Source organism: Seriola dumerili, unplaced genomic scaffold, assembly GCF_002260705.1.
Source record: "Seriola dumerili isolate Sdu_G_001 unplaced genomic scaffold, Sdu_1.0 BDQW01000415.1, whole genome shotgun sequence".
Taxonomy (NCBI): domain Eukaryota; kingdom Metazoa; phylum Chordata; class Actinopteri; order Carangiformes; family Carangidae; genus Seriola; species Seriola dumerili.
This window is the reverse complement of record NW_019174670.1, coordinates 436,305-452,470: the sequence shown is the minus strand read 5'-3', so window position 1 is coordinate 452,470 and position 16,166 is coordinate 436,305. Positions and strand designations below refer to the sequence as shown.

Genomic DNA, 16,166 nt, shown 5'->3' with positions numbered 1-16,166 from the left:
ACACACACACAAAGACACACACACACACAAAGACACATACACACAGTTAACCAGTGTGTGTTAATTACTCTCACCATAATTCACCAGGGGACGAGTAGAAACTCCTCTTATATGAGCTGAAGTGTAATTAGAGACTAAATATTTTTCACAGTACGCTGGGTGTGGTGTGTGTGTGTGTGTGTGTGTGTGTGTGTGTGTGTGTGTGTGTGTGTGTGAGATCACTGTCAGGTTCTTCATTTTCATCTCAGTGAAACAAACGATAATTTTATTTTTACTGCAACATGTTATTTTTACAATAAATTTTTGTAATGAAAATGTGTCTATTTTTGGAAGCACATCTCTGCTCGAGTGTTTTTCTAACCTTTGTGACCTTTTCCTGTCGGATATCCGTGTGGTTTTACCTGCTACAAATTTCCTGGGGTGAAATTCCCCTAGGTGGTGTTGTTGGATTCTTGTAAAACTAAATTTAACCCTTGCTTCCTTGCCACAATAGCAACATTTGTCGAACACATTCATAATAAGGGTAACAGCAGGTTAGCTAACGTTAGCATGTCTACTGTAGCCGTCACTAATGAAAACAGTCGTGCAGCACAACAACACCAGAGAGGTGTGGAAAGGGATGAGGACCACCACTGGCTATAAAGAGAAGAACAGCCAGGCAACACCAGGTGATGTGGATGAGTTCAACCTGTTCTACAACAGGTGTGTCACAGCCTCACCTGTTCTCTCTCCCACTGCTTCAGCTGCAGCTTCTCCTACAGCATCTCCCCCACAACCTGACACTGCAGCTGCAGCTCCCTCCGCACTGGGGTCAAGTCTCCTGTCCTTTACAGCGGAGGAGGTGAGGGCGGAGCTCAAGAGGCTACGTCCTGGAAAGGTAACAGGCCCAGATGGTGTGTGTCCCAGGCTGTTAAAGGACTGTGCAGCCCAGCTGGCTGAGCCTCTCCAGAGGATCTTCAACTTAAGCCTTCAAACAGGGAGGGTCCCGGTCCTGTGGAAAGCATCATGTCTCGTTCCGGTCCCTAAAGTACCAGCTGAGATAAATGACTACAGACCGGTGGCCCTCACATCACATCATGAAGACCCTGGAGCGGCTGCCTCTCCACCTTCTGAGGCCACAGGTTGAACAGCACTAGACCCTCTACAGTTCACCTACAAGGATCATATTGGAGTGGATGATGCCGTCCTTCACATGCTCCACCGGCCCATTCTTACTTGGATGAGCCGGGTAGTCGCTTGAGGATTATGTTCTTTGATTTCTCAAGTGCATTTAACACCATCCAACCCCCACTCTTAAAGACAAGCTGGAAGGGATGGGGGTGGAGCCCTACTTCACGTCCTGGATTGTGGATTACCTGACAAGACAACCACAGTACGTCAGGCTGGGTAACTGAGCGGCACTGGGGCTCCACAGGGGTCTGTTCTGGTTCACCCTTTATACAGCCGACTTTAAATACAACTCTGAGTCCTGCCACATCCAGAAATACTTGTGTCCGGAACAGGCAGGAAGAGGAGTACACTTTAGTACACGACTGTTTGTGTCCTCAGTCTGATACAGGTCATTTAAACAGAGATCACCACAGTAACGTGCCACAAATGTTTCATTGCACATGATCTGACACCCATTTGTTGTGAGTGAAGGATTTATATTCACAGTGGAGGAAAAGCTGTTTGCTGTAAAGCACAGAGGACGTGACTCCAGGGGGAGGAGGGCTGCACAGACACGTCATGTATTTATTTCCCTGGTTTCAACTTGGACTTTAAAGACTCCCTTCTTCTTCTTGGCTTTTAATCAAATTGTGGACTCTCCAGTTTTAAATCCTTTAATCCTGCACAGGAATATTTTAACTATTTCATCTACATTTTCATTTTCAACATTTTCAATTTTGAGTCCCATTTATTCCACTGCAGAGCTAATCTGGTGAAAACTGATGAGACAGTATTTAAAATGAGCTGCATGTCTGAAAACTCATGTAACACACGTACACATCCGTGTTTATGGCTCGTTTCATTATGTTCATGTTCGTCCTATAAACAACCACACGTAGGTGACTCTGATACTGAATCTGTATGTGGAGATGTGTGAGTGTGTGTGTGTCTGTGTGTGTGTGTGTGGGAGGGAGGAAACAGACTATAAAAGAGAAGAAATGAAACTGAACTTATTCACCAACTGAACTTCAGCAGCAACAAGACTCGAAACATCCTCCGCCTGTAAAAGACAGATATGGCATATCTTCAGCTTGGTAAATTCATTTATGAATCTTATTATTATTTAGAAAAACTCTTTGTGTGACTGTGTGTGTGTGTGTGCGTGTGTTGGCGCTGACACACACACACACACAGACACAGACAGACACACAGACCGGATGTAGAGTTGGGGTCCTTGTAAAAACTGCTCCGCAGAGATCGGACCTGATCAAAACAGTAAAAACACAATAACGTAGTTTCACGTTAGAAATCCACGTTTCTCCGACAGACACATGACGTCAGGAGGGAAAGAGTAGCCGGATGGAAATGCTTTAATGTCCGGCCGTTCGGCGCGAGGGGAAAACCCTGCTATATAATCAACAGGTGAACTTGTTCATCAGAGTGTGGTGTTGTTGTAACTTCACTGTAGAGGATTGAGATGTTTATTACAGCCTCAGGGATGTCTACTGTTTCACCTCCGACACTCAGCTCCGGCTCCAGTCTGTGACCGTCTGTGTTCAGGGCGGCCTTTAGCGTGATAGGCTGTTTCTCGTGATGTTAACCAATCAGATGGTGCTGTGGGCGGGACCCTGCGCCAGACCACAGTGATGACTACAGAGCAGAGACAGGTGACTGCAGACTCAGGACAGGTGGAGCTGAGCTGTCGAACATTTCCTCAGCTTGATTCTCCGATAACTTCAGATCCAGACGTCTCATGATTAAAATCATCTGCTTCAGAGTTAAATCAGAGTTTCAGGGTCACAACAGCGGTTCATTTGAATTATGTTTTTATATTTTTCATTTGCTGGTTTGATTCTCACTGATGGGGCTGCAGCTGAAAGACAAAAGAATCTGAACAACATGTTGATTTAATGGAATTCACACATGTAATTAGTCGGATCCACTCGTGCCCTAATGATGAGCAGTGATACTGTAGATCTATTGACTTACAGTGTCAGACCCAGAGGAGCCACTTCAAACTTGGTCAGAAAATACTTCAGACCTTGATAATGATTAATTGTGAAAATCATGAGTTTTCATTTAAGGGCGTGGCTCTGGTGAATTTTGCAACAGGAAGTTATTAAAACTCTATTACACCTTGTTCTATCTGTCCCAGACTTGATCAGATAATTCTGAACACCTTCATCTTCATGATGTTTCTTTGTGGAACGTCAAACGGCGTGGCTCTGGTGAAACAGGAAGTTGCTGTAATTATGATATACAGCCTCAAACCTCACATGTTTGATGACAGTCACACACTGAAGACATCTGCATGTTACTATGATGTCATGTTCACAGCGCCACCTGCTGAAAACATCATTTCATTTACACAACATTTTCATTGTGTGGTTTACACCTGACATACAGACACATAATGTGTGTCTTTAATATTAATTCTTATATTTCTGCTGGTACGTCCCAGCAGCACGTTACTGTGGCTGTGACTGTTCATCTGCTCTGTCGCTCAGTTTGGGCCTTGAAGGTAACACCTGGTTGTTTCAGGGTTTTATGAGAGTGATGCCGACAGAGACACAGTGGGATAATTGTGAATTAAAGTTTGTCCTTTACAACATCAGTAATGTCTTTTGAAATTCTCCAACAGAGACAAAGGAACCATCAGACTTTAGGATTGTACTTGTTGGGAAAACTGGAGTCGGGAAGAGCGCAGCGGGAAACACCATCTTAGGGAGGAAGGCTTTTGAATCTAAGATGTCTTCGTCCTCACTGACAACAACGTGTCAGAAGGAAACAGGAAATGTTGCTGGTCGAAGACTGGCTGTTGTTGATACTCCAGGTCTGTTTGACACAAGGAAATCTAACAAGGAGGTGAGCAGAGAGATCGCTAAAGCCATCTCACTTGCTGCTCCTGGTCCTCATGTGTTCCTGATCGTGATCCAGCTGAACAGATTCACAAAAGAAGAACAAGAAACAGTGAAAATCCTTCAGGAGATGTTTGGAGAAAAGTTAAGAAACTACACTATGGCCTTGTTCACCCATGGAGACGACCTGAAGGAGGCGGGAGTCTCCATAGAGACATTCATTAGTCAGAATCAGCCTCTCCGTGACTTCATCAGACAGTGTGATGGAGGTTACCATGTATTCAACAACACACACATGGATCTCCATCAAGTTACTGAGCTGGTGACAAAGATCAACATTATTGTTCAGATAAATGGAGGAAGCTGCTACACCAATGAAATGTTCCAAGCAGCTGAGAGAGCCATAAGAGAAGAAATGGAACATCTGAAGAGAGAAAATCCAGATATTGCTTGCGCAAAAACAAGAAGACAGGCAGAGGAAGACAATTCGTTTCTTAAGGCGGTTCTAATGGGCGCTGGTACTGGAGCTGCTGCTGGAGCTGCTGTTGGAGCTGATGTTGGAGCTGCAGTGGGAGCTGCAGTGGGAGCTGTAGCAGGAGCTGCAGCTGTGGTAGTGAAGAAGGCCTGCATCATACAGTGATATTCAATATTAATGATCTATTAGCTGCAGCTCATAACAGGGAATCGTCATGGTAACAGTTTAATCTTTTATTTGATCACGTTTATTTTTTCTGCTTTTCATAGATCATGAGTATCTTCATTAATCATTATTGATTATTCATCATGTCATTAATGGGACACTTTCTAACTCTTTGATGTAAAACAATCTACATGTCATACTGTGTAATAGAAGCTGTAACAGACTCCAGACACTCTGCACTTGTTTTATTGAATTATGCATTAATCAAAAAGAGGAAACAAATGTTTTAATAAAGTTAGGTTATTATAGGTTAGATCAGGTGATGTGAAGAATGAAGTGAGGTGCTGGTTCATATATCCCCATGTGATTCATCTGTCTTCTAACACTTTAATAAACATAAATGTTTCAGATGAAAATCTGACTCTGGGTCATTATTGATCACCACAGTTATTTAAGTAACAGGCTGGAACATTATGGATGAATGACTGTTGATGTGTTGAAAGTACAGTGCTCTGACTCCTGGTGGTCAGGTGGTATCTCACACTGTCACGTCTAATCACCTGTGTTGTTTTCAGGGTGTAGCTCTGACCTGAGGGTGGTGCTGGTGGGGCAGGAGAGAGTGGGGAAGAGCTCAGCAGGAAACACCATCCTGGAAAAGAAGGAGTTCGACTGTAAGTTCAGTTCCTCACCTCTGACGCTGAGCTGTGAGAAGAGAGAAGGTGATGTTCAGGGTCGCAGAGTCTCTGTGGTCGACACCCCCGGACTCTTCAGCTCTCAGCTGTCTGAGGAGCAGGTGAAGGCACAGCTGGAAGAAGCACTAAAGCTGAGCTCTCCAGGTCCTCACGTCTTCCTCCTCACCATCCAGCTCGGAAGATTCACTGAACAGGAACAGAAAGGTCTGAAGACTCTGGAGAAGATGCTGAGTCCTAATGTCTCTGAACACACCGTGGTGCTGTTCACCTACGGAGACCGACTGGAAGACATGGACATTGTTCAGTTCATCAGAGAAGACAAGAACCTGCAAGAGCTGCTGAAGAACTGCAGCGGCCAGTACCAGGTGTTCAACAACAAAAACATGGAGGACAGGGATCAGGTCAAAGAGCTGTTTGACAAAATAGATTCAGTCTCTGAGGGAGGACGATTGATTTATGAGAAAAGATCTTGGTTATTGAATCTAATGATCAGAGTTTGGATGATTTGCGAACGGTGCCGTTGGTTTTTTAACACCATCAGTAACTTCTACAGATGGTTGAGAGCCACATAGAATGAGATGAATCAATATACAGAAGTAAATAGTTTTTCTCTCATGTCAGCCTGAACAGACCACCCACCATTTTGAGTTCCCCTCTCCTACAAGTGAGATCAGTTCATTATGTAACTTTAACATGCATGTAGTCAGAGACGTGCACAGACATGTTGAGGGGCTGTTCCTGAATGATGTATATGTTCATTTAACCAACCAAATCAAGTTTAAATGTATCAACTGTTTTAAATGTTCAAGATGAATAAAAATGTAAAACCCGCTCACTGTTAGTCTACGTTCTTCTAAAGTTCAGATGATGAAGCTGTTTCTGAAACAAACTTTCTACTGTAATTCTGTTCTATAGTTTTATACACTGGGACACCTTCTACCGGCTTGACCCTTTTCTTTCACAACTGTCTTAATCCTTCGTGACACAGATTCAACAGGTTCTGGACTCATTCCTCAGAGGTTCTGGTCCAGATTGACGTGACAGCATCGGGCAGCTGCTGCAGATTTGTTGGCTGCTCGTCCACCACATCTCAAAGCTGCTCTATTGGAGTGAGATGATGTGAGCTTTGTGACGTGCTTGTCATCCTGCTGGAAGACGCCATCAGAAGTCGGGTATGCTGTGGTCATAAAGGGACGGACATGGTCAGCAACAACACTCAGGTAGGCTGTGGCGTTTAAACGATGCTCAGTTGGTGCTGAGGGGCCAAAGTGTCCTGAGAAAATATCCCCCACCCCATTACACCAGCAACAGCCTGAAGCGTTGACGGGATGGATCCTCTTTTCACGTAGTTTAAATTCTGACCTCACCAAGTAAAAGGTGAAACCAAACTCTTCTGGGGCAGAAGAAATAATCGGGGTCAGGATTTATCTGGAGGATTGACTCATGTGAAGATGTCACACACAAAAAACAAAGTGTTTTAACATCATGAGAGCAGCTGAACTTCAGCCTGAGCAGAAAGATGCTGTCGAGCCAAACAAGGCTAATTTAACAAGTTAAAGATCCTCTGATGAAAATCAACATGTTAGCATCCATGTGATGTTTTTATAAAATACAGACACATGATGATGGAATAATCATCAACTCCATGACTGAGTGTTTCCACCTTGAACTGCAGTGAACCGATGACAGTCTCATAAACACAGATTCAGGGTTTCATATGTCACAAAACTCAGGAACCAATCCTGTAAGCTTGTGGGGGCGGGGCTAAATACACCTGAAACCTTGTCAGTAGAGAGAGAGAGAGTTAGCATTAGCACAACTGCTAACACTGTGTCAGCCACTGCCAGTTACAAGCAAACAAACAACATCAACAAATAAAAAACGCTAACTATGCTAACTGTTCTGAAACAATGCTAACTACACAGACTGTTCGGAAAAGATGCTAACTGTGCTACAAGTTCTGAAAAGATGCTAACTAGCTAACATTTCTGAAATGATGCTTACTAACTTACTGTCCTGATAAAATGCTAACTAGCTAACCGTTCTGAAAAGATGCTAACTAGCAAACAGTTCAGAAAAGATGCTGACTAGTTAACCGTTATGAAGAGATGCTAACTGGCTTAAGTTCTGAAAAAATGCTAACTTCACTAACTGCTCTGATGCTAACTGGCTATACGTTCTGAAAAGATGCTAACTAGCTAACAGTTCTGAAAAGATGCTAACTAGCGAACCATTGTGAAAAGATATTGATTAGCTAACCCTTACGAAAACAATCTAACTAGCTAATTGTTCTGATGCTAACTACAATATCTGTTCATCTGAAAAGATGCTAACAGTGACGGAAACACTGAGTTTACAGATGTTTTATTAGTGTTTAGTGTCACATCTAAATAAGGAAATAACGAGTTATAAAGAGGAGGGAGAGGTCAGAGACGACATGGTGTTTTTCATCTGCAGGTAAAACTGAAGAAAACTGAAGCATCAAATTATATTTACAGCTTCACACAGAGTGAAATGTTACTGTAAACAGCTGCTTTGATTTACATCTGCATGACTGACACCTGAGTCAGTTGTGATGCGATCAGAGGCAGTGAAGTCCCGTTTATCAAAATAACATCGCGTTTCAATCTATCGTCCCTCATCTCATACACCTGAACACGTTAAAGTGACAGCTGTGGACTGAGATCACATCCAGATGTTCTGACTCCAGCTGCAACAGATTCAGCTGCTTGGAGTTCTTGATGATGTTCATGTGAATGTCAGGAGACAAAGATCCTGATACAAAGAGGCGGCGTAGGTGCGCGCTCACACACACACGCTCACGCTCACACACACACGCACACGCACACGCACACGCTCACGCTCACACACACACACACACACACACACACACACACACACACACACCCTGGTTCTGTGAGTGTGTCTGATCTCAGCAGGAAGCTTCCTCGTATTGTCAGGACTCGGATCAGACAGGTGGAGTCTTTCAGCAGCAGCAGGAAACACCGTCACTCCAAATCTCTTTATTTCAGCTTCGACTTCAGGGGAAAAATTCATTCACTTCCCTTGTAAATGTTTAATGTAATTCTTCTAGCACATACAGAAAGCTCTGATCAGTTTACCTGTAAAGTAAGAAATGTTCTTTGTGATGATGAGTTGTTTAAATAAAGTTTTTCAGACTGGGGGTGTGTACTCCTGCAGCCGTCTCACTCTCTGCAGCTCTCCCTCGAGGAACAGCAGCTGGTCCACCTGGAAGCCCACATCAGGTTCATCCTCTGGAGCGTCCTCGGTGACGCTGTCCTCATCCTCAACCTCCCGCCGCCGCCTGGCCTCCTTCAGGTTCTCATACAGCTGCTGGAAGACGTCTGAGCCGAGGCGGCGACAGGCAGACCTGCAGGGAGGACAGACGCAGGTGAGTGGTTTAAAAGTCACTGATCTTCCTCAGGTGACGTTCAGACAATTAAAACCTTTCACTGCTCTGATCGTCTCACAGCTCCAGCTCTCACACATGAACATGAAACATGAATCTGCTTCATCACCAGTCTCACTTTAAACCAACACTGATTATTTCACTGAGAAATAGAAACTAGAAATCAGATGTAAGACATGGAAGAGTCTTGTTCCTCTAATGTTGTTCAACATCTGTCCCACACACACAGACAGACAGAGAGACAGAGAGACAGACAGACAGAGAGAGAGACAGACAGAGACACACACAGGCAGAAAGAGAGAGAGAGAGACAGACAGACAGAGACACAGAGAGACACAGACAGAGAGGGAGAGAGAGACAGACAGAGACAGAGAGAGAGAGAGAGAGAGAGAGACACAGACAGACAGAGAGACAGAGAGACAGACATTTTAGATGAACTCCAGTGGAGCAGCAGGTAGTCTGGTTTAGTCATGTGACCTGTACTGAAGCAGCAGGTCACATGACTGGCAGCAGGAAGCAGGATGTCTGTGTGGTTGTTTTTACACAAGAGGCTCCTCCCTCTGCTGAACATGACAGATCTTCAGCCACTTTGATCTCTGAGGATGTTTCTGCTGTTTGACTCCATGTCCCCTCCCCCTCCCCCACGAGGTTTTATGACTGACAAGGTGGAGCTGAGGACGTCCGACTTCCTTCCTGTGTCTCTCGCTCCGTCACAGGTGTTTGCCTCTGTGTTTCAGCTGCTGTCAGCAGTCAGCTGTTTTCTCTCCTGTCGTCTCTGACTTCACGTTTCCATCTGATCTAGAAAATCCATGAAAGTAAAACCAACATCTGGTTCCACTCGTTTCATCATCATCGTCATTGATTAGCTAACCTTTATCTGTGAGCAGCAGTTCACCTGCTCAGTGTTGTGTTCAGGTTCACACATTTTATCGTGTTTCACAACGTTTGACTCTGTGTGAGAAAACACGACTTCAGGCCGTCATCATTCTCAGAACTGATGATTTATTGATTTCTCCGTGTTTTTCATTTCTCCTCACAAACGTTTCCACTCTGATGAAATCTCCTCCTGCAGAACAAACTGAGGAGGAGGAAGAGGAAGAGGAAGGGGAAGAGCGTCAGAACAGGTTCCTGTAGGAACGTTACAGACTGTGTGGAGCCTGTTCTCATGAACTACAGTGATCTCATGACTCATCTGATAACGAGATCACTGGGTCATTATGTTAATCAGAGAGAAATGAATCTCTGTCTCTTCCTCTGCTGCATCTTTTAATTAACCTGTTAACAATCAACATCACAACGTGTCTGACTTTTCTGAGCAGCTGTTTGTTTGTGATGATTTCATCCAGATGTTCGTCTGTTTGTTTTCCATCTCTCCTGCGTCAACATTTATAATTCATCATTGTTATTGGTGGAGTTATGAGGGAAAGTCGTCATTTGTTTGATATTTTACGATTTATAGTTTTTTTAAGATCTGACAACTCGTTAAATTTGACAGGCTTTGATTTCATGTGGGTTCGATTATTTATTTGTTTATTTTTCATGTCTCTTCTAAAGATTCAAGCTTCATTTGATTTTTACAGTATCCAGAAGTTTAAATTCCTGCCACAGAGAAATCAAAACACCTTCATATATCAATATTCCTCTACTGTATTTACACTGTTTTTGTTTGTTACCATAGAAACCTACACAATGTGGATTTGTTGTTTTACAAATTTGCATCTAATGGTCATTTAAATAATTCTTTAGATTTTTAGCTGATAGTTGATAATGTAACTTTGATTACTTTACACAGAATATATATATATATATATATATATATATACACACACACACACACACACACACACACACACACATATAAATACATACACCAGGGTTTTTCCTGCAGAGAATTGGGATGTGACCGCCTCTTCCAAACTTCGTGCCGCCTCCTGACAAAATTCTAGTACTTGTTTTCTCGTTACTCGGTGGATTTGTCGTTTGTAACTGCAATTGCAGCTGAATCATAATCCATGCATCAGGCAGAGCCATCCGAAATAACCAAAGAAGAAGAATACGAAGGCACTGGATTTTCTACCTGCAGAAGGAGGCGGCGACCTGATTTTGCGTCTCTTTAAACAGGAGATGAATATTACGTTTTATACCCAAGCACACCCAGCCTCTTGAAAAGTTTCCCTAAATTAACGTTACATCCCATCATGTATGTTTTGGGGTTTTTTGCAGAAATGTCTCAAATCACAGATGATTTTAAAAAGAACGTTTGCGAGGAGGAGAATCACGGGGACAGGTGAAACAGTGCAGACGTCATTAGTTCTTCTAATATGGGAAAATATATATGTATATAGATATATCTCAGAAACAACAGCAACAACAATAATTAGAGATATGAATGCAAATCTTAAAGACTAATAATACATTACTAGTATAAAAAAACAAATCAAAACTCTGTGTAAATATCAGTAAACAGGAACACTATAAATATCATGACAACAATGCAGCTTCCATCTGATTATAATATATATTTCATTAAAACGTGTGGAGACGTGTCCTCAGAGCAACATGCAGGTGTCCCCGCAGGTGTAAACAGCAGATTCACAATAAACTCAACTACGTCAAAGACTGAGCAGAAACATCTGGAGGGAAACTTGGTTCAGTTACTAAGAATAAATCAGACCTCTGACAGCAGCAGAGTGAGTTTGATGCATCGTGTTAATTCCTCAGGTGTTGTTAACAGACACAAATATAATCTGTTCACGTTGTTGTTGTCTGTCAGTGACTGTGTCTATCCATCTGAATTTACAGTTTATACACCAGGAACCGTCGCTCAGTCGTCGCCTGTAGCTTCACAACGAGGTCGGATCCTGAGAGTAACATTGACGTTCCTCTGTTCACTGAGACAGACGGACAGACTTCCTGCGGGTGTGATTGGACATGACTGTGAGATACATGAATGAACTCTGGACAAGTGAGCGCTGACGTCGCTACTGGTTAGCATGCTAACGGTCTTCAGTAGAAGAGACATGACGTAGATGAGAGGCAACCTTGGTGACAGATGTTGGTGAGTGAAGGGATGAAGTACCTCTAGACTGGTGAGTAAACACCTGCTAATGCTAACGTTAGCTATAGCTAAACTAATAGCTAAACGTACAAGTGACTCCTTTCATATGAGCCACAGTGGGTTTGAGTCTCAGAGGCTGAAACATGAAGCCAACAACCTGCAGTTCCTCTAATGACCACTAGAGTCTGGCTCCAACAGTGAGTCAGTCTCCATAGACTCCCATGTTAAAATGTCCAACTTTACAGCAGAAATAAACATGTTTACAGCCTGGTACAAAAACTGTTTTGGTCTCTAGAGTTAATTTCCTCCTTCATGACACCTGTTTATATAACTCACCTGTTTACATTTTATTAAGGCCTACAGTTATGGAGGATTGAGGGCGTGGCCTCTTTGAGTGACAGGCACATGCACCGAAGTCTCAGCTCGACACACGCCCCTCCTCTCTGACCATTTTTGCATTAGCTACGAGTTAGGGGCGGAGTCAGGTACTGTCAAGATGGTGACGACAGAGCAGCTCACTCTGAGCTTCAAAGCCACTCATCTGTGGATATAAAACCTCTCTGTGTTTCCAGGCTGTTGTTGTGGGATATGAAGAGTCCTGGTTTAAACGATCTGTCCACAGTCCTGGACTCATCCTAAGACCCACTGCAGAGGACCAGCTCTGCAAACTCACACTCACTCTCTCAGGTGTTGGATTCTGGTCTCCAGCAGGCTGCTGTTGATCATCTGGGGCCCCTGGGGGGTCTGGGGGCTCCGGGGCCCCTGGGGGGTCTGGGGGGCCTCAGGCTCCACTGGATCTCCTGGTTTAAAGAGAGAAACCACAGAACAAAGAACGGTGAGAAACACTGGAGACTATATATAAATTTTAAATATCATTATCCCCAGCATTAGATTTAGTTTCAGCTAAACTCAGGTGGTGGTGTGTTCTCCTCCCTCCTCCTCTCTGTATGAGTAGCCCTGACTCCCTTAATAACAGTCTGTGGAGGTGATCTAATGGGATTATAATGGCAGGATTTAAACACACATCATTTGTCCATCTCTGCCCCTCTCACACACACATACACACACATACATACACACACACACACACACACACACACACACACACAGTATATATGTGTGTGCGTGTATATATATACATCCATATACAGTCACGGCCAAAAATATTGGCACCCCTGCAATTCTCAGGGCAGGGGTGCCAATATTTTTGGCCGTGACTGTATATGGACGTATATATATACATATATAGTGCTGGAGACGTCGTATGTTACTGTAGCAGTGTAATGACTGTCCAATCAATCCATCCACTGACATGACTGACATGGGGCCCCTGGGTCAGAGAGGTGGTAATTGGCTTGTCATGATCAATCAATCAGATCAAATTCATTGACTGGCTTCATGTCTCCCAGCAAGGATTCAAAAAACAGATTCATGAGTCATATTCAGTTCAGAGAGCAGCAGAGAGTTTACTGCTCAAACATGATAAATACATGGGGGGGGGTATTATATTTATATAACATGTTGACCATATACGTTAACGATACTTATTACGATGTTTATTAAAACAATATACATATAACAATTCTATTTACTTCTTATTGATTTAAACAGTCTCAGACTCTTTACTCTTCTGTTTATGACAAACACATACTGACATATTTACTATCATCTGTCTACAATATAATATACATTATATAAACATAAACATTTGTGCAAGACAAGTGTCAATATATGAAATTGTTAAATTTTCTAGAAGGTTTCATATATAATATTAATATATGTGCTTTTATTTTATATCTACATGTTACATTGAGTTGATTTCTGGAGCTATTTTATAACCAACATCTGTTTTCTTCATGGAGGTGTGAACTCCTTCATTTCCTCCTCTCATTTTTAATATGTTAATGTTTCCTGTCAGCTGTTCAGACTGCAGCTGGAACTGATTTTAAACCTCAACATGTTTGTGTTCACAGCCTGAGACTGTTGGTCACACCTGTTCAGGTGACCTGCGGGACACTTCCTGCCTGACCCTCTCACTGAAATGTGTCCTGACCTCTTTGCCTGGGAGAAGTGGATCAGCTGATCGATGTGAAACCTTGGAGCGTTGATAAATGAAGTTTTGGTGTTGCAGCAAATTAAAAGCATGAAGTGGGACGTCTGAGTTTAAGTAGAGCATCGTCATCGTCCAATCATCTGCCTCGTTCTAATGGTTCCTGGTTTTACTTTCTAAAGTCAGAGACTGAAGCAAACAGGGACAACACCTGAAGATAAAGATGACACGTCCACACATCCTCACGTCATGACAGCAGAGGGTTTCATCAGGTTAACAACGAGGACGGCGCCCACAGGGTTAACGCCGCTCACTGAGGTCACTGCTCTGACCGTCATGATTCAGGCTCCTGCTCACCACAACACTTTGAGTCTGAACTGAGGTGGTTTTAGTTTCTGTTGGAGAACAGACACAGAGGAGGTGAGGTGTGATATAAAGCAGGTGGGGCGGGGGGTCAGGTGTTGTGGTCACAGGAAACTAAAGGTGAGAAGACAGGGTAAACACTTTTAAACTGGGAGCTTGATGAGATGATCAACCACAGGTGTGGAGTCGAGCCAGGTGAAAGAGGCCACGCCCACACACACGCCCACACGCCCACACATACAGGGGAGAACAGGGAAATGTGTGATGAACACAGTCTCTGTGTCGTGTTCCTGTCAGCTCCTACTTCCTGTTGATTATTATCATTCATCTGAACCAGCTCCAAGTGGTATTTAAACCTCCAACCTCTCTGCTCTGAACCCGCTGAGCTCCACAGAGCCGTGGCAGAGACCCTCCTCCCCACAGACCCCACGACTAAAAGAGAAACTTTTAACGTGATGTAATTCCCCGCTGAGCGCGAGCAGAGGGAGGAGAGGAAGTTGGAAAGTTTAATTGTTAATTGTTTGTTTTTAAACAGAAATCACTGCTGAGCTGAAGCTGCTCCAAACACTCTGTCTCTAAGCTGCGACAGGTTAGCAGCTGAGAGTTACAAACACCTGTACAGGTGCGTCTCGTCAGAGGGATGATGATTCAGAGTCTCCACCAGGCTAACATTAGCATGCAATCTTTAACAGTCTCCGACTCTGTAAAGGGCCTCTTCTGTCTGGTTAGTGTCCATGCTACACACAGAGATGCTCTCATGGCTCTTTCTTGTTCTGGGCAAAAGCGACCAAGGGAACACTGACTTAGTTGAAAAGATGCTAACAGTCCGTTTACTTTCCTCCTCCGTTCCTCCGAGCCCTCGGGAAAACTGCCAGAAAATGAGCCATGATTCAACTTGTAGTGTCTCTTCACATTGTACTCTTTCATCACAGCAATGGATTCGCTGCACAATGAACACACAGGTTTACTGCTCATTGCAGCTGGAAAAGTAAATACATACTTTTCAGTCCATTTGCTCTGGAGGTTTTCATTGTCAACTTTGAGAGAGCAGCTTGTTGTTAGCATCAGCTAACACAAGTGTCTCTGTGGGCGGCCAGCCCAGAGTGCAGGTGAGGAGTGGGTTGCAGCAGCCAACACAGGTGAGTAATATAAATATGAAACCACTCAGGTCTGATTGAGGCAACACTGAAACTCAATGGCTCTGAGTTAAATGTCTCTAAGTTCATGAGAGGCATGACCCTTAGTTTTATTTTTTCATATCAAGCTAGACTGATTAGCGGACCATAGTAATATAGTAAATCAATACCTCGACCTGGAGAGGAAGGGTCGGGTTCACAGAATCTACTAAATGATTTACAGCAGAAATGTTCCATCTGTGAGAAACATGAGGTGATTATTGATCTGTCATCGTCTGATGTGTCCTCAGTCTGATACAGGTCATTTAAACAGAGATCACCACAGTAACGTGCCACAAATGTTTCAGTGCACATGATCTGACATCCACTTGTTGTGAGTGAAGGATTTATATTTACAGTGGAGGAAAAGCTGTTTGCTGTAAAGCACAGAGGACGTGACTCCAGGGGGAGGAGGGCTGCACAGACACGTCATGTATTTATTTCCCTGGTTTCAACTTGGACTTTAAAGACTCCCTTCTTCTTCTTGGCTTTTAATCAAATTGTGGACTCTCCAGTTTTAAATCCTTTAATCCTGCACAGGAATATTTTAACTATTTCATCTACAGTTTCATTTTCAACATTTTCAATTTTGAGTCCCATTTATTCCACTGCAGAGCTAATCTGGTGAAAACTGATGAGACAGTATTTAAAATGAGCTGCATGTCTGAAAACTCATGTAACACACGTACACATCCGTGTTTATGGCTCGTTTCATTATGCTCATGTTCGTCCTATAAACAACCACACGTAG

At 43.4% G+C, this 16,166-nt stretch overlaps 2 protein-coding genes across 3 annotated transcripts in view; one reads left to right on the top strand and one right to left on the bottom strand.

Moving 5' to 3' along the window:
• Window positions 1-2,128: 2,128 nt before the first annotated feature.
• LOC111233661 (GTPase IMAP family member 4-like) lies at window positions 2,129-6,130 on the top strand. Of its 2 annotated transcripts, none has more exons than XM_022761533.1 (2): window positions 2,129-2,243; window positions 5,223-6,130. In XM_022761533.1, exons 1-2 carry the CDS (start codon window positions 2,225-2,227, stop codon window positions 5,909-5,911), a joined length of 708 nt encoding a protein of 235 aa, XP_022617254.1. In that variant the 5' UTR covers window positions 2,129-2,224; the 3' UTR covers window positions 5,912-6,130. The 2 variants fall into 2 exon arrangements, with proteins under 2 accessions (XP_022617254.1, XP_022617253.1); XM_022761532.1 differs by lacking the exon at window positions 5,223-6,130 and adding an exon at window positions 3,791-5,015.
• A 2,247-nt stretch (window positions 6,131-8,377) lies between these two features.
• The window catches only part of LOC111233680 (serine/threonine-protein kinase Nek11-like), an 8,644-nt gene continuing 855 nt past the window's right edge, over window positions 8,378-16,166 (bottom strand). Inside the window, exons 2-3 of the mRNA XM_022761554.1 lie at window positions 12,507-12,627; window positions 8,378-8,730 (exon numbers count right to left, since the gene is read on the bottom strand). Of these exons, the coding sequence (XP_022617275.1) occupies window positions 8,514-8,730; window positions 12,507-12,627 (338 nt within the window). The 3' untranslated portion in view covers window positions 8,378-8,513. The remainder of the gene's footprint in view (window positions 8,731-12,506; window positions 12,628-16,166) is intronic.